The sequence below is a fragment of the Rhinoderma darwinii genome, chromosome 1, assembly GCF_050947455.1.
Source record: "Rhinoderma darwinii isolate aRhiDar2 chromosome 1, aRhiDar2.hap1, whole genome shotgun sequence".
NCBI lineage: Eukaryota > Metazoa > Chordata > Amphibia > Anura > Rhinodermatidae > Rhinoderma > Rhinoderma darwinii.
This window is the reverse complement of record NC_134687.1, coordinates 520,733,375-520,756,620: the sequence shown is the minus strand read 5'-3', so window position 1 is coordinate 520,756,620 and position 23,246 is coordinate 520,733,375. Positions and strand designations below refer to the sequence as shown.

General features: G+C 42.0%; 1 protein-coding gene across 1 annotated transcript in view; it reads right to left on the bottom strand.

Moving 5' to 3' along the window:
• TMEM232 (transmembrane protein 232) overlaps positions 1-23,246 on the bottom strand; it is a 279,633-nt gene that overhangs the window by 144,041 nt on the left and 112,346 nt on the right. Inside the window, exons 8-9 of the mRNA XM_075854831.1 lie at positions 16,774-16,946; positions 8,041-8,164 (exon numbers count right to left, since the gene is read on the bottom strand). Of these exons, the coding sequence (XP_075710946.1) occupies positions 8,041-8,164; positions 16,774-16,946 (297 nt within the window). The remainder of the gene's footprint in view (positions 1-8,040; positions 8,165-16,773; positions 16,947-23,246) is intronic.

The window sequence follows — 23,246 nt, the reverse complement described above, 5'->3', positions numbered from 1 at the left end:
TGCCATACAGCCCCCCTGCAGACAGTGCTATACAGCCCTGCCTATAGATAGCATCACACCCCACCTGTAGATAGCGCCCCCACCTCCTCCTTGTAGATAGTGCCATACAGCCCCCCTGTAGATATCGCCATAAAGCCCACCTGTATATAGCGCTATTCAGTTCCCACTGTATATAGTGCCACACAGCCCCCTCCCTTGTATATAGTGCCACACAGCCCCTTCTTAGTAGATAGTGCCGCACAGCCCCTTGTAGATAAAGCCACAGCCCTCCCCTTTCTAAATAGTGCCATACAGCCACCCTAGTAGATAGTGCCACACTCAGTCCCCCTTAGTAGTGCCACACAGCCCCTTGTATATAGTACCACACAACTCCCCATGTGTATAGTGCCACACAGCTCCCCCTTGTGTATAGTGACACACAGCTCCCCCTTGTGTATAGTGACACACAGCTCCCCCTTGTGTATAGTGACACACAGCTCCCCCTTGTGTATAGTGACACACAGCCCCCCAAAAAAGATGTATCAGCCAGGGGATGTCAATCAAACATGGAAAGGTGGGTTTTGAGGCAGGACTATGTGACTCTTCAAGATAGCGGCACCGTCCCATGACCGTTTAATTAGCATATAGTGTGCGCCGTTTTAAAAATGGATTTTAACGATTTTGCCGAATCTGAAAAAAAACATACATTTGGAAATATTGTCAGGTCATGTATTACCGCATGGTGGCGGTTCAAGGGGTTAAAACTACAAGACAGGTTCCCATGAAATATACAATGAATTGAGAACAATTCCATCTGCCCTGCAATTTTGTTGTTATAAATATATCCTATGTGATTACAGCTCCAGAACAAAGCTATATACATATACACACAATACCAGAACAAAGCTAATACTTATATACAGCACCAGAACCAAGCTCATACATATATACAGCACCAGAACGAAGCTCAGTACATATATACAGCACCAGAACAAAGCTCAGTACATATATACAGCTTCAGAACAAAGCTCATACATATATACAGTACCACAACCAAGGTCAGTACATAAATACAGCAGTAGAACCAAGCTCATACATATATACAGCACCAGAACCAACCTCAGTACATAAATACAGCACTAGAAACAAGCTCAGTACATATATACAATACCAGTAGAAAGATCAGTACATAAATACAGCACCAGAACCAAGCTCAGTACATAGATACATCCCCAGAACAAATACAGCTCAATTTAGTGCAACCCCTGCTGTATAGGTTTGTATGGCATAAAACTACAGCTCCCAGCATGGCCCGAACAATAGTAAGGATATACTGGAAGATGCTGTTTCACAAAAAAAAAAAACATACCACCCATAATCTCGCTGCAGATCATACAGTGACTACAGTGCTGACTAGAGGCAGAATAAACATTTAAATTAAGTGACTCACCGGTGACGTCTCAGATTCTAGTTCTTTTCTTCTCCCTCCGGTCCAGACCTCTATAATGGATTTCTGTAGTTTTCTGTAGTTTTCCACTCAGATGTCTTTAGCTTCTCACTTTTAAAACAGTTCAACAACTCTAAATATAATAAAGCGCCATACACTGCACCACTAACTATAGTAGCACCATACACTGTGTCCCTGATTATAACAGAACAATACACTGTGTTGACACACACACACACACACACATACACCGTGTCCCCTGTAGATAGTTCCCCTCATAGCCCCCTGTAGATAGTGACCCCCAATAGAGCCTCTGTAGATAGTGCCCTATATAGAAGAACCTGTAGATAGTGTCCCACATACAGCCCTCTGTAGACAGTGCCCACATATGGACTCCAGAGCTGCCAGGCAATAGTGCCAACCACTGAGCCACCGTGCTGCCCTACCTATAGCTTCCGCTATAGATAGTGTTGCACATATAGCCCACCCCTGTAGACAGTGCCCTACATATAGCCCCCCTTTAGCTAGTGCCCCACAGGTAACTCACCCCTGTATATAGTGTCCCACAGATAGCCCACCCCTATAGATAGTGCCCTACAAATATCTCCCCTATAGATAGTGCTCTACAAATAGCTCCCCTATAGATAGTGCTCTACAAATAGCTCCCCTATAGATAGTTCTCTACAAAGAGTCCACCCCTGTATATAGAGTGCCACATATAGCTCCCCCTGTATATAGCGCCCCACATCCCCACATATAGACCCCCCTGTAGGTAGTGCGCCACATCTCCACATATAGACCCCCCTGAAGATAGTGCCCCACATCCTCACATATAGACCCCCCTGTATATAGTGGCTCACATCCCCACATATAGATCCCCCTGTATATAGTGGCCCACATCCCCACATATAGGCCCCCCTGTATATAATGGCCCACATCCCTGCATATAGACCCCCCTGTAGATAGAGCCCCCACTGTAGATAGTGCCACTCAGTTTAAGTAGAAAAACACACACAACCCCTGTAGATAATGCCGCAGTGCCCTCTTTAGATAGTGCCACACCCCCTGTATATAGTGCCGCATACACCCCTGTATATAGTGCCACACATGCCCCAGTAGGCAATGCCGCAGTGCCCTCTGTATATAATGCCACAGTATCCCCTGTAGATAATGTCACACAGCCCCCTGTAGATAGCACCACACAGCGTTCCCTGTAGATGGCACCACACACATGCTTCTGTAGATAATGCCGCAGTGCCCTCTGTAGATAGCGCCACACAGTGCCCACTGTAGATGGCACCACACAGCGCCCCCTTTAGATTGTGCCACACAGCACCACCCCCAGTGTATATAGCGCTACCCTCCTTCCCCTGTACATAGTGCCACACATCCCCTGTAGATAATGCCGCAGTGCCCTCTGTATATAATGCCACTGGCATCAGGGGTTACTCACTGAACAGAATCCCCAGCCACAGCATTGCCGACGCTGTGACTGGGGATGCCCTCAAGGAGGACTCCCTAACACCACTGTACAGTGACATCAGTGGCTACTCTTTGAGTGGAATCCCCGTTGCCGACTCTGGCCACTCCAGGAGGAGTCCTTGACGTCAATGTCCATATATGGACAGTCAGAAATAGACAGCGAGGCAGCACTTCCAAAAATATGAGCTTTTAATCACCCGTGTAAAAGCTGATATTTTTGGAAGTGCTGCCTCGCTGTCTATCTCTGTCTGTTGGATATTGAGGACCGTGGACAAGGTCCAGTGGAGGCATGCACCACTTTTGTGGTCCAGTGCTGTGGAATCTTTTCCTTTGTCATATATGGACAGTGACCTCAGGGGTTTTCCTCTAGAAGCAGAATCCCCCGCCAGATCTTCAGCAACGGGGATTCCGCTCAATCATTAGCCACTGACGTCACTGTACATATATGGACAGTGATGTCAAGGGCTTCCCCGAGCACAGCGCTGTGCCGAGGAATCCTCGGCGAGTGGCGGAGCTCCTTCTGCTCCTCCGCTGTGAACTAATTGTGTGACCTGATGGTTCCCTGCTTCAGTATTAGTTCAACTGTTGACAGCAGGACATACCCCCCGGCTGCTCGGGACAGCGGCTACACTGCCCGGAATCCGGGACTGTCCTGCTGAATCTGGGACAGTTGGAAGGTAGTGAGGGGCTCTGCTTGGAGCGGAATCCCCGGCAATGCTATGACCGGGGATTCTGCTCCCAGCTTACATCCACCTTCCTACCAGGTGCTGCCGGAAGGTGCATGCGGCAGCACCCGGCGTTCATACGGCTACAATGTACTAAGATAGGATACGGCGCCGGACCTTCCTAGTAGCTGGACCCAGAAACGCTGCAGGTAAAGTTTTTGGATCCATCTCCCAGGGAGGTCCGGCGCCGTACTGTACAGTGACGTCAGTGGCTACTCCTTGAGCGGAATCCCCGTTGCCGACTCTGGCGGAGGAGTTCCTGATGTCAATGTCCATATATGGACAGTGACCTCTGTGGTTTTCCTCTAGGAGCAGAATCCCCGGCCAGATCATCGGCAATGGGGACTCCACTCAATCAGCGCTTAAAGTAGCGTTGTGCCCGGGGAATCCTCGGCGAGTGGAGGAGCACCCTCTGCTTCTCCGCTGTGAACTAATTCTGAAGCAGGGACCTGATGATTCCCTGCTTCAGTATTAGTTCAACTGTTGACAGCGGGACATACCGGGCCAGTTGGGAGGTAGTCATGGGCTCCGCTTGGAGCGGAATCCCCGGCAATGCTATGACCGGGGATTCCGCTCACATCCATCTCCCCGCCAGGTGCTGCCGGAGGGTGCAAGCGGCTGCACCCGGCGTTCATACGGCTACAATATACTAAGATAGGATACGGCGCCGGACCCTCCTGCCGGACCCAGAAACGCTGCAGGTAACGTTTTTGGATCTGACTCCCAGGGAGGTCCGTACGGCGCCACAACTGATGTCCTCCGTGCCAGAACAGATCCCGTAGAAAGCTATGGGAACCGTTCTAGCATCATTTTTCCTCCGGCAGTTCTGCAACACGCTGGAGGTAAACTGAAGCAAACAGCGGACATATGTGAACGGCCCCTTAGATAGTTTTTTAGAACAAAACAATATCAGCGCTTAAATGGATACAATTGTAATTTGAATGTTGATCCACTTTGATTGCCACTTTTGGGAGTAACATTTTTATTTTTAGGGCAGATTAGGTCAAAGTTCTAATCTTTACCCTTCATCCATGTCCTCCCCCATCTCTTGGTTTGAATTGATGCACATATGTCATTTTTCATCCCTAGTAATTATGTAACTATGTAACTTTCCAAGATCAAAGTCTTGGTAAATGGATGCCACTCAAAACACTTCCATCTCTGAAAGGGTACTAAGCAATACTGCACTTTTCCTATTATTATGTGCTATAGTCTTTGAGTATCTGGTGGAGATGTTGCACTGGTATAAGGGTGAGCTAGGATTTACACAAGGTTTCTTAACCAAAAATATAAGCTTCTATGCAAGTGATACCTGTGACTGCAAATATACAGCAGAAAAAGAAATGGCGACAGCACACTGTGAACACTAATGCCACTAAATATAAATAAATATGCATTACTGCTAAATCTACTTACAAATAGGGAGGTTCTTAGTGCACATATTGATCTAAGAACCGCCCTATTTGTAAGTAGATTTTGAACTAAGAACCCCCTCTATCTATCTATCTATCTATCTATCTATCTATATTGCTACATGTTTTCCATGAACTCATTGACATTTTTACCTGCACTATTTAAAATTATAAATGGTTTTGTTTAACATTTGATTTTTTTTTTTTCATTACTGCGTTCCAAGAGCCATAACTTAGCAATTCTGACCTGTTAACTTTATTCTACGGTCATTACAATTACAGCAATACAAAATTTATAAAGTTACTTTTATGTTTTACTATTATTGCACGATAAAAACACTTTTTAAATAAAAAAATATATATATTTTTATGTTGTGTCGCCAGATTCTGAGAGCCATAACTTTTTTTTACCATGCTCCCAGTGTTTATCTCCTGCTTGTGTGTTCCATACATGAACACGTGGTTATCTCCCCTCTCCCCCCTCCCTGTAGTATGGGACACCACACATCACAAAATTGTATATCAGCTTTCTATGAAAGAGAGATATGAATGTAACATGCAGGAGTCCTGCTCTGTGGAAAACTATGGCCAACGCCAATGATTTGTGCTTTGTCACAGTCTCTGATGATCTGTGAATTAGATACCACTTAATAAAATAACCTGCACCTCTCCAAACTTTTGGAACTACAAGTGGCCTCCCTCTAGAGACAAAATAGGTTCTGGTAATATTTGTAAATCTTTCCAACAATTTAAAGAGAATTTGCATGCAAAAATTTAAAATGACCACATATTAGTAAATCCGATTTAATAATCCACCTCAAATGCACTTTGCCAAACACTGTTTATATGCAATTGTTTCTTCTTTCTGCTCCAATTCTAACTTGTCATAGTGCATCTGTCTCTGTCATATAGTATCCATACCATCTATTGTGTTTCAAGCCATAAAAACCTGCCATGTTAAATGCATCACATATAATCACTTCAATTACATGTCCATATTTTCTCTGTTATTTCTGTTAGTTCTCCACTGAGCATGTTCCCCACTAAATCAACAACATTTCTTAATACAGTTATTTTTATACCACACAACATGAACCCGGAGATCTCATCAGGACAATGCCCTACTACAAAGTGGACCTCAATTTGTTGTCACCTACTTCTCACAAAGATATGAGACTACAATCACAGGGAAGCCTACATACATTCTTCTTGGGAGTATATGTATTTTCAACAGCTGCAGGAGGCTTACGGGTTATATGGAAGGTATTAAAATCCATTTATTTCATGGTGTCCATGTATAACCTAAATAAAATCTAAAAGCTATACATAAACAGAAATTCCTTTGATACAAACATCAATCTCACAAGCAAATAGAGAAATATAGTTATCCTTTACCAAGTACCTGCGTTGACCGAAATTACTATTCATTTTACCTTGTTTTGCTTTAGGATGTGTTCAGACACAAGGCCTTGAGCAACATTAACCTTAAAGAGAACCTTTCACCTGCCCATACATGTGCAGCTACGTGCACCATGTAATAGGCAGGGCTTCACAAACACGGTCTCACTTTACATTTTTTTCCTATCTTCCTCCATTATTTACATATCGGTGCCGTTATATTTGGCGCCCGATATGTAAATAAGCCCCTGGACTGTCAATGGGGCGTTTCTATCTAACTAAATGGCAAGGGGGTGTGATGTCTTCGCTCTGACACTGTCCAATCGGCTACGGACAGTGTCAGGGCGGCCTGCGTTGTGTTCCCTCCCGCGAGAACACACACAGATTGGTGGTTCTGCAGAGAGTGCTCCGGCAACAAAACATGACGTCATTACACACATTTGTGTGCATGACAACTAGGCCAACCTACTGTTGCTAATGAACCCAATCAATTGCCCAATATCAGATACAGCAGTGTGTATCCAGCTACACATTCACTTTAGAGTGTCTGGCAGACGCCATAACAGCGCATAGACATCCTTCTCTTATACAGGTAATAAGTAATTACAGGTAATTAATTCCCTGATTACTCTTATTCCTTTCCTAACTACATTCACTGACGGTATTTTCTGGTATGGTCTTGAGGGGTGTTTCCACAATACCCCTCCTCACTCTATGTATTATACTACTTACCTGTACGCACACATTTTTTGTACACATTACCTAGATCTACATGTATTGTACAATTATGCCCATATACCTTACCTTGTGGATTACACATTTTTATTTATGTATATTCCTAGGACATATGTATTGTAGTTCTTAATCATACATATTAATAGTAATGGTAATGTTACCTTTTTTCTATTGATTAGAGTTTCTCCTTCTCTGAACTCCACCAATGGTCATAATTCATGACGACATCCGTTATAAATATTCTCTGCATTTGTCATTGAAAATATTTATTATGCAAATAATCTCTATTATGGTAATTTTTTTTGCATGATGTCTTGATATATAATAATGTTGTAATTAATTATATTATGTCGATATAGAAAAAGTGATCATGTTATTTATGTTATACTTATGTTATATTTATTTTTCTGTATTAAAAAACAGCGATTCTGACAAAGGCCTGGGATGGGCCAAAACGTCTTTTGAAAATCGCTTGACAAAAAGACAAAAAAGAAACATAAAAAAAGTTGAATTACTTTGAATAAAAACCAATGATTTGAGAAAATCTATTTCTACGTCCATCATTTCTATAGAGTGCTTGGGTTTTTCTACTATACTATTTAGTTAGATAGAAACACCGCATTGACAGTTCAGCGGCTAATTTACATATCGGGCGCCAAATATAATGGCATCGATATGTAAATAACGGAGGAAGTTAGGAAAAAAATGTAAAGTGAGACCGTGTTTGTGAAGCCCTGCCTATGAAATGCTGCACTCAGCTACACATGTATGGGCAAGTGAAAGGTTCTCTTTAATAAAGCCTTTGAACTGACACCAACTAAAAACAGTGACTTTTATTACAGTTACGGCTATTGATAGTTACCTGTCCTTGAAATGGTAACATAGTAGATGCAAAGTCACAACCAATTTCTACCAATGCTCTTAAACAGAAAATATCAGTTTTTGCAGCATCTCCCAAGATGAATAAGGCAAGAAGTAAATCCAACCTGTAAAAAGCAATAAAACAATAGTGAAAACAAAATCAAATGATTAAAGCGGCAAATAAAAAGTCTTTATCTCCTTCAGAATAGGAAATGTCACCTCAGGTTCTGATTACTTTAAATTAGAAAAGGTTTAGAGAAATCGTAGGTCCATAGATAAGCGAATTTAAGCATATGCATTACATTCAGGAAATATGTCCTACATGCTGCTTCTAGATGAGACAGATCACTTGTTCCATCAGTTTAATTAATCACAATTTTAATTTTCAAAATGAAGTTATTTAAATTATTCAGGATTCATTCTAGCTACATAACACAGATGGCACATTAAGCAGTAAAACCCTATGTATTTATTTCCCAAATGAATGTCAAACTTAATTTTATTTTACTTACATACTTGATAAATTATGGAAGATTAGTGTATAAAAATAAAGAGACCGAGGATAGATGATTTAAAGCAGATCAGTCAGCTGAATATTCTGCCCTATGTAAGGGCAGCATATTACAGGGACAGGACTGTGCACCTATTAGCCAAAACGACACAAAAACTATTATATGGTTTGGCTAAAAGGAGACATCAAAGAATATACCGTACTCATAGTTATGAGTCTGGTGTATTCATGAGGAGAGCGCTCACCCTGCCTCCTCGCGCCCCTCTCCGCAAGCCTTCAATTACTGTAAGAATGGCAGGAGAGGCGGGCGTAACGCCCCTCTCATGAATACACTGGACTCATAACCATGAGTTCCTGTGTTCTTTGATGGCTTCTATTTGCCAAACGACACAATATTTTTTCGGGCTGTTTTGGCTAATAGGTGAATGGACCTGTCCCTCTAGTATGCTGCCCTTACATAGAATATTCAGTTGACAGATCTGATTTAAGGCACATTAATATAACAACTGTCTTCAAATTTTCGATGAAAGATATACAGAATTCAATTGTGTATACTAATATTCATATAAGGTCTCAAGCACACGGCCATATACAAAATATGGTATTATATAGATGCTGAAACTGCCCAGTGAAGTTCAGCGTGTATTATATCTGTCTGTTTCCATGTTTTCATCAAGCTCTCTCTTCCATTAAAGCAACTTTAATTTAGGGAATAAAAAGATGAGGTTTCTCACGGATCTGATTTCTCAGTTTAGTTTTTTTCAGTCTTAGTTTACTGTGTCAGTAAAGTACCGTAAGTTAATTCAGTAAAGTAAGTTAAAGTAAGCTAAACATCTTCATTGTTTACATAAAGGTTTCATTCCTATTCGTTACTTTTGAAGAGGTTATGCAAGGCATTTTAGCATTGTCCCATTCAAGTGAATAAGACAGCGCTGTAATACGTCGCAACAAAAGTAAACAAGGCAGACAGAAGATGGCAAATTTATCACATGGTGCATCTATCTAGACACGTTAGATACTTTTCTCTTCCTTATACCACTTCTTGGTTGGCTTAGCTGACGCCAGTTTTTTGCGCCCAAATTTTGATGCACCGTGGCACATTTTAAATCAATCAGTGCACCTTTTCATTTTGACCACACCCCCTTGTCGAGCAAGGTGCAAATAATTGCAGTTAATAAATAATAAAACAGTTGATAAATGTGGTGCATGTCATTTGCACCAGAATTCTGGTGTATTTTAAATAACATCTGCCCCTGTGAGTCTCAGAAAGAACACAAATGTAAACGGGAAACAAAATTCAAGGAGTTACTCTCAATCGTATGCTAACTTTTAAGTTATTCTTTTCAATTTACCCATTTTTAAGTGGGCATTGTAAAAAGAAGTGTATGACGCTGACCAATCAGCGTCATACACTTCTTTTCATTCATGTCCAGCTGTACTCACAGCACAGCGTGATCTCGCAAGATCACGCTGTGCTGTCACTTACTCCCACAGTAACTTTACCGGAGTGTCGGGAGAATGACCAGACATTGCCTCCAGCCAGTTGGGCATTCAGAACAAATTTGCATAAAACGAAAAATCGTCATAACTCGGTCAAAAATAAACATTTAAAATACAAAACTGTTGTTATCTACATTACAGCGCCTATCAGACTAGGTAGGAGATGGGGCACTTATAAACTGGCGACAGAGCCGCTTTAACATGGTATATGTACTTATACAAGTATAGAATTTGCTGACATTACATTTTCCACTTAATTTAGAATTGAAGTTAATTGGGAAGAATTAATTGATTCATACAATGGAAAAGCACAAAATATTCATAGGTAACTGAAATATCTTAAGCATGAAGAATTATGGGCTGGACGTTGAACTGTACTATTGGTATATTTTAGGTTATAATGTAGCGTTTGTCCACATGAATTCATATAATGTAGCTATGTTTTCTAGTACATGAGTTACTTCATGGGACTGATTGGTTAGATTTTGTATTCCACATGTATAGTAGAAGGTTTATAGTATGGCCAAACAAAAATGAAAACGGGAGCAAAAGAAATGTAAATCTTAAGGTAGGCCTCAACATATTAGATATACATAATAAAGGCACCCAGCTAGAATAGATTTGTTCATGGTAGAAAATCAGGTTAAATGATTATATAATTATAGTCATGGGGTAAACATTTATGTGTCAAGATACCAACCCACAAATGCAAGTTTATATGCATAACTTTAAGGGTATGTTCACACGGGCTATTTTCAGCTGTTTTTTGATAAGCGTGTGAACATACCCTCAATGTGCCTCTAAATCAAATATGCCCATATAAACGTACTGCAAAAGTTTGAGTTAATATGAACGTTTTAAAAGGGATTGATACATTTGTTTTTTTTTTATCAAACAATTACATTGACCAGAAATTACAGTACCAATGTCGTAACTCATTATTTTTTATAAAACTGCTCTTTTCATTAACCCCTTCCCGACATTCGCTGTATGGATACGTCATGGAAAGCTAGTGCCAATACGCCAAATGCTTCAGAAGCTGAGCCGGCGCCATCATAGCCGGATGTCAGCGGTATCTTACAGATGACATCCGGCTGTAATGGCGGGGACCGAAATTAGCTTCGATCCCCGCCATTAACCCCTTAACTGCAGTGCTCAAACGCGATTGCTGCATTTAAGGTGTTTGAAGCTCATCGGAACCCCAGCAATGAAATTTCCGGGGTTCCGGTGGCTGCAATGGCAACCGGAGGCCTAATACTGGCCTCCCGTTCTGCCTAGCATGGAAGCCGTTAAGGGCCCGCCGGGCGGCAGAGCATGAACGGCTTCCGTAGCCGCCGGCAAGATGGCGCCGGCTCATCAGCGGTGGATGTCAGCTGTATGTTACAGCTGACATCCACCTGTAACGGCAGGAACCGGAGCTACATCTATGGATTATTTTATTGTTTTTTTACCCCATTATTATAGCACCTGACTATGCCCCTGATGTACTCTGCCCAGCTCACATGTACCCCCACATTATAAACGGAAACACCAGCAATACTCAAACAAAACTGCTACCAAGCAAAATCCGCCCTCCAAAAGCCAAATGGCGCTCCCTCCCCTCTGAACCCTGCAGCGTGCCCAAACAGCAGTTTACTTTCACACATATTACATCGGCATAACCGGGAGAACCCTTTTAACAATGTTTTGGGTGTGTGTCTCCAGTGGCACAAGCTGGGCACGACATATTTGCCTCTGAAATGGCATATCTAGGGAAAAATATAAACTTTTAATTTGCACCATCCGCAGCGCATTCATTTATGGAAAATAAATGTGGGGTGAAAATGCTCGATACACCCCTTAATAAATGGCTTGAGGGGTGCAGTTTCTAAAATGGGTTAACTTCTCAGGGGTTTCTTTTATTATTTCACATCTAAGCCCTGCAATTGTGAACCAATACTTTGTAAATCGCCAAATTAGGCCTCAATTTTACATGGTACTCTTTCACTCCTGAGCACTGTCAAATGTCCAAGCAAAAGTTTAGGGTCACATGTAGGGTGTTTCTAAAACCGGGCAACACAGCATAATAATTAGAGAGTTGTCTAGTTATGGTGGCACAAGCTGGGCACCACATATTGGCATATCTATGGAAAAAATCAAATTTTCACTCTGCAATATCGAATGCACACTAATTTCTACAAACCACCTGCTGGGTTAACATACTCACTTCACCACTAGGTGAATGCATTGAGGAGTGTAGTTTCCAAAATGGGGTCAAATCTGGGGGGTTTCCACTGTTTTGGTCCCAGTGACGCCCAGAAACCAATCCAGCAAAATCTGTACTCCAAAAGCGAAATGGTGCTCCTTCCCTTCTGAGCTCTGCTGTGTGCCCAAACAGCGGTTTATGACCACATATAGGGTATTGCCGTACTCTGGAGAAATTGCTTTACAAATGTTGGGGTTCTTTTTTTCCTTTATTTGTTGAGAAAGTGAAAAATGTTGAGCTAAAGCTGCGTCTTATTGAAGAAAAAGGATTGTTTTTATTTTCACTGCCCAAATCTAATAAAGCTATGTACACATGTGGGGTCAAAATGCTCACTACACCCCTAGATGAATTCCTCAAGGCGTGTAGTTCCTAAATGGAGTCACTTTTTGGGCGTTATCATTGTTTTGTCCCCTCAGATGATTTGCAAATGTGACATGGCCTCCGCAAACCATTCCTGCTAAATGTGATCTCAAAAAGCCAAATAACGCTTTTTCCCTTCTAAGCCTTGCCGTGTTTCCAAACAGCCGTTTATGACCAGATGTGGGGTATTGTTTTACTCGGTACAAATTGCGTTACAAATTTTGCAGAGCTTTTTCTCCTTCAGTCCTTGTGGAAATGAGAAAAATTAGCTAAGCCTACATTTTCTTTTAAAAAAATTTGATTTTCATTTTCAGGGCCTACTTCCAATAATTTCTGCAAAAAAACTGTGGGGTCAAAATGCTCACTATACCCCTAGATAATTTCCTCAATAGGTGTAGTTTCCAAAATTGGGTCACTTGTGCGGGGTTTCCACTGTTTTGTCCCCTCAGGGGCTTTGCAAATGTGACATGGCCTCCGCAAACCATTCCTGCTAAATTTGTACCCCAAAAGCCAAATAGTGCTCTTTCCCTTCTAAGCCTTGCCCTGTGTCCAAACAGCCGTTTATGACCACATGTGGGGTATTGTTTTACTCGGGAGAAATTGCTTTACAAATTTTGTGGTGCTTTTTCTCCTTTAGTCCTTGTGGAAATGAGAAAAAAAATCGCTAAAGCTACATATTCTTTGGAAAAAAATGCAGATTTAAATTTTCATGGCCTACTTCCAATAATTTCTGTAAAAAACCTGTGTGGTCAAAATGCTCACTACACCCCTAGATAATTTCCTTGAGGTGTGTAGATTCCCAAATGGGGTCACTTTTGGGGGATTTCCACTGTTTTGGCACCGCAAGAGCCCTTCAAACCTGACATGGTGCCTAAAATATATTCTAATAAAAATAAGGCCCCAAAATCCACTAGGTGCTCCATTGTTTCTGAGGCTGGTGCTTCAGTCCAGTAGCACGCTAGGGCCACATGTGGGATATTTCCTAAAACTGCAGAACCTTGTAATCTTGAAAAAAAAAACACCAAAAAAAACCAGTACCTTTCAACAGAATACAAAAACATGGTGTGAACAGAACCGGATTTTGACTTTGTGGCGAAGTTCATCCCACAAGAGGTCAAATGAGTGAAGATTTGATGATTGTGCCTAGCAGTCTATCAAGGACAGTACTTAAAGTACTCAAGTTCCTGGTTTGTTTTGTATAGCATAGCATTATTGATCGGATTGTTGAATAAGATAGTATGAACAGTGGGCTAGCCTTGGCACAATATTCCTTGCTATCTGTATAAATCTCCCATCAGCACCAAAGCAGCCTCATGCCATTACATTTTCATTGTAATGAAACAGAACGCATCAAGCCCCCATCCCGCATTATTCCATTATCTCAACGTCTCACATATGTTCTCCTTTGTGATCCAAACAACTTATCGATTTATTATAGTCATTACCTCTGGATGTGAAAGGCATCTTTCTGAAAATATAGACTCTGATGTACTTATCCTCTTGAGCAGTTCTGGGCCTTCACTGTTGTCAGGGATTGCGAGCCCTGACTTGTTTGCGGTGCTCCATCTGCTGGTGTGGCACCGATTGGTAGGTTCCGGAGAGAAAAATCTTAGTGATTCCAAACTTTCGGATACTGGTGTTAACTCTAAATTGTCGCATGGAAATCTAATCTCCTCCTACGTTAGTAACACTGCTTATATTTAACCATTTCATTACCAAACATGTAACCAGTACATCGTGTAGGATGGCTTTTTGCTGGCAAAATACTTTTCAGATTCTTCCATTAAAGTAGTTGTCTGTCTGTTAAGGCATATAAATGTAATAGAAACGAGTATCCTACAGCAGACCCCTTATCCACAAGCCATAGAAGAGAAAGCTGGGCAATCCATGGGGTTCCCTTACTGTATGGTAATGGTGCTGTTCTCTGTCGCACCATTATCACCACTTGTCACCACCCATACCTTAAGGGCAAAATGCTAAATTATATTACTTTCACTAGCTACAATAAACTCAGCATTTATTACCCATGTACTTTCAATTCCATATTATGAAGCAAAAGAGCTAAACTCTTTAAGGCTGGGTTCACACTTGCGTTGGTGTGTTCAGTGTTCTGCTCTGTCAGAGGAGCAGAACAACGAGAATACCGGTTGTGCTAGTTCCGTTGTATGAGGGACACTATCCGTGCCTGACATGACTCATAGACTTTATTGGGTCCTGTCAGGTTGTCCATGGTTTTACTGGAAACAATAGCGCAGCATGCTGCGCTATTGTTTCAGGTATTTCCATCCAGATGTGTGATGGAGGCCCCTAACGGAACCTCCAACGCAAATGTGAACAGGTCCTAATTTACAAAAAGACCTCAGCAGGGGCTTAACTAGAAAAAGCTGGGCCCCATAGCAAACTTTTGAATGGCCTCCCTCAAGCAAGAATATTTACCAGCTCCATGTAAAAATTACATAGTGGTGCCAGGAGCCTGGATCAGTAAATGCATCAATCCCGCCCCCCAAAGAAATTGCTTCATCATAAACACTAATTTAGTACATATATAGGATTGTATTATTGAGAGGTAAACTGTAATGCACTTATCAAATAATACCACTATGCAAGAGCCAAATAATACCAAATAATACCACCAGACTATGACCACAAATATCTACCACAAATACCAACACAACCAATAATACAGTAGTCACATATCAGTACTACACTGAAGCTCTAGAGAGTATTATTTTGCTGAGAAAACCGTGTAATGAATACAGTATTCATAGGTGGCATTTTCTCTGATTGCATTCATTCACTTTCCCTTTTTTCTTCATGCCCCCATGAGGACTCCTCCTGGCCATGATTCGTCCCTGCTGAATTTGCTCCCCAGATGTCTTTAGTTCATTCCTCTTTCAGCAAATACTTATGTTTAGAAACTTGCCATTCTGCTGCTAGATTAAACAGTGTCCTACTGCTGCAAAAATAGTGCCACACGGATAGTGCCACCATAAATGATAGTGCCACACATATAGGGCCCCACTCCTCACACGGAAAGGATGCCCCCTCACAGTAATTATGCACTTTAAGTTCCTCACAAACAGTAAGGATGACTTTTAGTGCCCCCCCATATATTACGATACCCCCCTTAGTGTCCCCATATAGAAATGATGCCCCCTTAGTGTATCCCTCACAGTAATAATTTCCCTATAGTACCCCTCATACTAATGATGTCCTCTTAGTGCCCCTCACAGTAATTATTCCCCATTAGTGACCCACACACAGTAAGAATGCCCCCTTAGTGCCCCCACATAGTACGGTTGCCCTCACAGTGCTCCCAGATAGAAATGATGCACTCTTAGTGCCTCCCTCATAATATTGATGCTCCCTTAGTGCCCCCATCACAGTAGTGATGCCCCCTCAGTGCTCCCCACACAGTAGTGATACCCCATTAGTGCCCCTTAAACAGTAGTAAAGCCCCCTTAATGGCCCCACACAGTAGGGATGCCCCTTAGTGCCCCCACAAAGTAGTGATGAACCATTAATGCCTTCCTCACAGTAGTGATGCCCCTTTAGTGCCTCCCTCACAGTAATGATGCCTACAGTGTCTGTCAAAGAGTAGTGATGCCCCCTTAGTTCCACAGAGCAGTGTTTTCTCCTTAATGCCCCATCACATTATTATGCCTTCTTAGTGCCTCCCGATACAGAAAAAATGCCTTTTAAAATAGCTCATTCTTCAGGCCTCCTCCACCCTCTGCCCTCGGCATAGTGCATCATACCAGTCTACGCCAATATCAGAGGTCAGTGAGTGGAAGGTGGAGAAGGAAGTTGATGGTTCCGTGCTCCACCATTGTATTTAATTGTATCGGCCTCCTGAGGACGCAGATACAATTGAAAGTGATGCCGGACAGCCCAGACCCTCCTGGGACCACAGGCTCCATAGCAGCCGCTATTACTGCTACGGCGGTAGTTATGCCACTGGACTTCAGCTAAAATTATAATAACAGACAAGGAGTGTAGTAAAGTGAAGAAAGGTTTACAATATAAAGCCCATATTTTTTACATTGCAAAATCAAATTACTATGCAAATTTTCGGTAATGTTATGCAGGCAATGAAATAAAGTCTATTTGATACAAACCGGTTTTCTTGATGTAGATGTTCCTTTAGGAGGAAAAGATGCTTGCTAATATCATGTAAATTTATACTATGATTTTGAATGTGCTCCCAAATCACAAGCGCATGCCAAAGAAATGTGTCTGTTTCAGCTGCTCTTGAATCCAAACTCAATTTGTCTTTGAGATCTGGTAGTTCCTGTAAGACATAAGAAGAAATACCTGATAACACTGGCAAGTAAACACGGTGCTACGTCTTATCGAAGAATGAATTACTACTTTTTATATATTTCTACAACAAGAACATTTTTTATATTGAAGAATGTACAATAAGAGTTTCAAAAAAGAACTAAAAAACAATATAACTAGTTCTTTACGTGTTTCTAGTTTGCTTAAAGGAGTTTTTCGGGATTAGACAAAAGAGTCTGCTTTTTTCTAAAAACAGCACCACACTTGTCCATGGGCTGTGTTTGGTATTACAGCTTATCACCATTTTATTTGAATGGAGTTGTAATGTATCCACATAAAAATCTTCAGTCATGTTAAGTTAAAAATGTGTATAATTCATGAAGTACTGAAGGTTGTGTATTCAGTGATCTCCAAAATTTGCAGAACAAGATATACACACACACGGAAGTTAGAAGACCAGTAAAATAGAGCCTTTCCCCTAGCCAATGGCAGGAATCGATATATTCAGTGATATTTGGTGGTTCAGTGGTTAGGACTGTTGTCTTTCAGCAATGGGATCCTGGGATGCTTCCTTTGATATTGCACCTAGTGCACAAGTGTGTCTGAGTGTCTGTACAGATCCATGTAGAATCTGTTGTTAAGGATCTCTTAATTTTTGCCTCTCTGGATATCTTGCCTGGATTATCTGATTGGTTTCACCCTTTTGGTTTATTATAAAAGTCTGACCCTTGCACTTCCTCCTCTCCAGATTGAGCTTCCTGCCTGTAGTCTAGTTCCTTGCTGCCTCTCTACAAACTGTTGCTGCTTATTTGTGCATCGAACTTGAACTGGTTTCTGAACATGTCTCTGCCTCACGCTACAACTTGTTGCGCTTATCTGTGTCCTAAACCTCTATTACTTGATTACTCTTGCTGTTAGCCCTTTCCTGCCTAATCACTTCAGCTATTAGACTCTGAATCTGCTACAGACCTTGATACTAAGATTTCGACATTAGATTGTCTGTCTCTTTGGAGATAGGGGATGATGTGAGCAGGGCCACACCGTCCATAAGGCAAGGTGAGAGTTTTGCCTTAGGCGGCGGCCTGCTGCCTCTCTGAGAGGGTGGCGGCTCCACTGAAAACAACCGCCGCCACCCCCTCCTGCACTATAATTGTATCTGTGTCTATAGGATACAGAGACAATTACATGGATAACTAGCGCTGGAAGGGCAAAGAGCATTAGCTCCTTGTACTGCCATTCAGCGCCTTTCAATGATGCAAGCGGCACAATGACATCATTGAAGTGTAAGTGACTGTGGCTCCATCTACAGGGTAGCTCTATCTATAGGGGGCTATATGTGGGGAACTATCTACGGGGACTATGTGGGGCACTATCTACAAGGGGATCTATGGGGGCCACTATCTACAGGGGGATCTATGGGGGCCACTATCTACAGGGGGATCTATGGGGCCCACTACAGGGGAATCTACGTAGAGCACTATCTCCAGGGTGCACTATTTACAGGGGGTACTATCTACAGGGGGCTGTATGAGGAGCAGTATTTACAGGAGGCTCTATGGGGGCACTATGTATGGGGCACTGTCTACAGGGGGCCCTATGTGGGGCTCTGTCTACAGGGGGCTCTATGTGGGACACGGTCTACAGGGGGCTCTATGTGGGGCACGGTCTACAAGGGGCTCTATGTGGGGCACTGTCTACATAGTGCTCTAGATGGGGCACTATCTACAAGGGGCTCTATGTGGGGCACTGTCTACAGGGGGCTCTATGATGTGCACGATCTACAGGGTGCTCTATGGGGGCACTATCTACAGGGGGCACTGTGTGTGTGTGTGGGACACAGTCTATGGTGCTATTTTAATCAGGAACACAGTCTATGGTGCTATTATAATCAGGGACACAGTGTATGGCACTATTACATTTAGAGGTGCAGTGTATGGTGCTATCATATTTATTTATGAAACAGCAACACCCAGCATATCCTTACCATTGTTCGGGCCATGCTGGAAGCTGTAGTTTTATGCCATACAAACCTATACGGCTCGGTTTGCACTAAATTTGCAAATGACCTCTGTACTGAGCTGTATTTGTGCTGGTGCTGTATTTATGTACTGAGCTTGGTTCTGGTACTGTATATATGTATTTACCTTGGTACTGGTGCTATATATATGTACTGAGTTTTGTTCTGGTGCTGTATTTATGTACTGACCTTCTTGGTACTGGTGCTGTATATATGTACTGAGCTTGGTACTGGTGCTGTATTTATGTACTGAGCTTGGTTCTGGAGCTGTATATATGTAGTGAGCTTGGTTCTGGTGCTATATTTATGTACTGAGCTTGGTTCTGGTACTGAATTTTTGTAATGTGCTTGGTTCTTGTGCTGTAATTATATAGGATATATTCATAATAACAAAATTGCAGGGCAGAAGGAATTGTTGCAAGTCATTGTTCATTTAATTAGAACCTGTCACGTAGTTTGAGCCCCTTGAACTGCCACAATGCGTTAATACATAACCTGACAATATTTCCAAACATTCCCCTGTATGATTTTTTCAGATGCAGCAAAATCCATAAAATCAACTTTTAAAACAGCCCACGCTATATGCTAATTACTCATTAAATGGTCATGGGGCGGTGCCGCTGTTCTGAAGAGTCACATAGTCCTGTCTCCAAACCCAACTCTCCATACCTGATTGACATCCCCTGGCTGTTATACATCACTACCACTGTTAAGGATCTGCCAGGCACAGCTTCTGTATCCACGCCCATAGGTAATTAGTCTGCACCTGCTTCTATGTCTGTGAGACTGACTCCATCTTCCACCACTCAGGATGGCAGGCTTAGGAGTGGGAGAGCCTATCACAGCCTGGCCAGACGGAGCTAGCTCCCGCCCTCTGTCTATTTATACCTGCCTTTCCTGTTCCTCCTTGCTTGTGATTCTTCTCTGTTGGTTTCCTGGCCCTGCTGCAGCTTCTTGAACTACTTGTCCCTACTTCGTATTGACCCAGGCTTACTGACTACTCTTCTGCTCTGCGTCTGGTACCTCGTACACTCCTGGTTTGACTCGGCTTGTTCACTACTCTCCTGCTCTGCGTTTGGCACCTCGTACTCTCCTGGTTTGACTCGGCTCGTTTACTACTCTTGTTGCTCACGGTGTTGCCGTGGGCAACTGCCCCGTTTCCCTTTGTTCTGTGTTTCCTTGTCTGGTTGTCTGTCGTGCACTTACTGAGTGCAGGGACCGTCGCCCAGTTGTACCCTGTCGCCTAGGGCGGGTCATTGCAAGTAGGCAGGGACTGAGTGGCGGGTAGATTAGGGCTCACTTGTCTGTTTCCCTATCCCTGTCATTACAACCACTCTCCTCCAACTTTCAGAGATACACCATTGCCTTGTACTCCATGGGCAAGCACCACGCAGCGAGGTGTACTTTGCCCAGCTTCATCGCTGCACCGCGCATGACAGGAGAGTACAAGGCAACGGCGCATCCGCAAGAGTTAGAAGAGGCTACAAGTGATGTAGAACAGCCAGGGTATGTCAATCAAGATATGGGGTCGCCATTAAAATTTTCACCTCAAGCAGCAGAAACGCTAGAATCGTCCCTGGATGTGAGTGATGACAAACTCTGTACAGAGCTGCGGAATATGTGGGCACTATTTTAGCAACCAGAAATAAATAAATAACTAAATAAATGAATAAACAAGATATAATCATTGCTCACATTCTCTGAAGCAGCCCAAGGTAAAGAGACTGTAGATTAGGCACATAATATATATTAGTAAGTTGTTTTGATGATTGCAATCTATTACACTTTATTTACTAAACATGCACTAACCCTTTCACAACTTATTTAAAATGTATGTATATCACCTTCAAATATTGGATGTTTATTATTAAACGACTGGAATGTTCATGATTAACCCCTTCCCTCTTTATCCACTTTTGACCTTCCTGACAGAGCCTCATTTTTCAAATCTGACATGTTTCACTTTATGTGGTAATAACGTCGGAATGCTTTTACCTATCCAAGCGATTCTGAGATTGTTTTCTCGGGACACATTGTACTTTATGATACTGGCAAAATTTGCTTGATGTGTTCAGTATTTAATTGTGAAAAACACCCAAATTTAGTGAAAAATTGCAAAAATTTGCATTTTACTCAACTTAAATGTATCTGCTTGTAAGACAGGCAGGTATAACACACAAAATTGTTGCTAACTAGCATCCCCCATATGTCTACTTTAGATTGGCATAGCTTTTTGAACATACTTTTATTTTTCTAGGACGTTACAAGGCTTAGAACTTTAGCAGCAATTTCTCACATTTTCAAGAAAATTTCAAAAGGCTATTTTTACAGGGGCCAGTTCAGTTGTGAAGTGGCTTTGAGGGCCTTATCTATTAGAAACCCCCCAAAAAGTCCCCCCATTTTAAAAACTTCACCCCTCAAAGTATTCAAAACGGCATTTAGAAAATTTCTTAACTCTTTAGACTTTTCACGGCAATTAAATCAAAGTAGAGGTGAAATTTAGAAATTTCATATTTTTTTGCAGAAATTAAGTTTTAATCCAATTCTTTATAAAACAGAAAGTTTTACCTGAGAAATGCAACTCAATATTTATTGCCCAGGTTCTGCAGTTTTAGGAAATATCCCACATGTGGCCATAGCTTGCTACTGGACTGAAGCACCGGCCTCAGAAGCAAAGGAGCACCTAGTAGATTTTGGGGCCTTATTTTTATTACAATATATTTTAGGCATCATGACAGGTTTGAAGGGCTCTTGCGGTGCCAAAACAGTGGAAATCCCCCAAAAGTGACCCCATTTGGGAAACTACACACCTCAAGGAAATTATCTAGGGGTGAGCATTTTGACCGCACAGGTTTTTTACAGAAATTATTGGAAGTAGGCCATGAAAATTAAAATCTAAATTTTTTCAAAGAAAATGTAGGTTTAGAGATTATTTTTCTCATTTCCACAAGGACTAAAGGAGAAAAAACACCACAAAATTTGTAAAGCAATTTCTCCTGAGTAAAACAATACCCCACATGTGGTAATAAATGGCTGTTTGGACACACGGTAGGGCTTAGAAGGGATGGAGCACCATTTGGCTTTTGGAGTTCACATAAAGCAGGAATGGTTTGCGGAGGACATGTCAAATTTACAAAGCCCCTGAGGGGACAAAACAGTGGAAACCCCCCACAAGTGACCCAATTTTGGAAACTACACCCATTGAGTAAATTATCTAGGGGTATAGTGAGCGTTTTGACCCCACAGGTTTTTTGCCGAAATTATTGGAAATAGGCCCTAAAAATAATAATCTACATTTTTTTCAAAGAAAATGTAGGTTTAGCTAATTTTTCCTCATTTTCACAAGGACTGGAGGAGAAAAAGGACCGCAAAATTTGTAAAGCAATTTCTCTCGAGTAAAACAATACTCCACATGTGGTAATAAACAGGTGTTTGGACACACGGCAGGGCTTAGAAGGGAAAGAGCGCTATTTGGCTTTTGGAGATCACATTTAGCAGGAATGATTTGCGGAGGCCATGTCACCTTTGCAGAGCCCCTGAGGGGACAAAACAATGAAAACGACCAAAAAGTGACTCCATTTAGGAAACTACACCCCTTGAGGAATTAATCTAGGGGTGTAGTAAGCATTTTAACCTCATAGATGTTTCATATAATTTATTAGAATTGGGCAGTGAAAATAAAAACAACCTTTTTCTTCAATAAGGCATAGCTTTAGCGCAAAATTGTTCATTTTCTCAACAAATAAAGGAAAAAAAGAACCCAACATTTGTAAAGCAATTTCTCCCGAGTACGGCAATATCCCACATGTGGTCATAAACTGCTGTTTGGGCACACGGCAGGGCTCAGAAGCGAAGAAGCGCCATTTGGAGTGCAGATTTTGCTGGATTGGTTTCTGGGCACCTGTGGGACCAAAACAGTGGAGACCCCCCCACAAGTGACCCCATTTTGGAAACTACACCCCTCAATGCATTTACCTAGTGGTCTAGTAAGCATGTTAACCCTGCAGGTGTTTTGTAGAAATTAAGTGCACTCGATGTTGCAGAGTGAAAATGGGATTTTTTTCCATAGATATGCCAATATGTGGTGCCCAGCTTGTGCCACCATAACAAGACAGCTCACCAATTATTATGCTGTGTTTCCCAGTTTTAGAACCACCTTACATGTGGCCCTAATCTTTTGCCTGGACATTCGACAGGGCTCAGGAGTGAAAGAGCACCATGTAAAATTGAGGCCTAATTTGGTGATTTACAAAGTATTGGTTCACAATTGCAGGGCTCAGATGTGAAATAAAA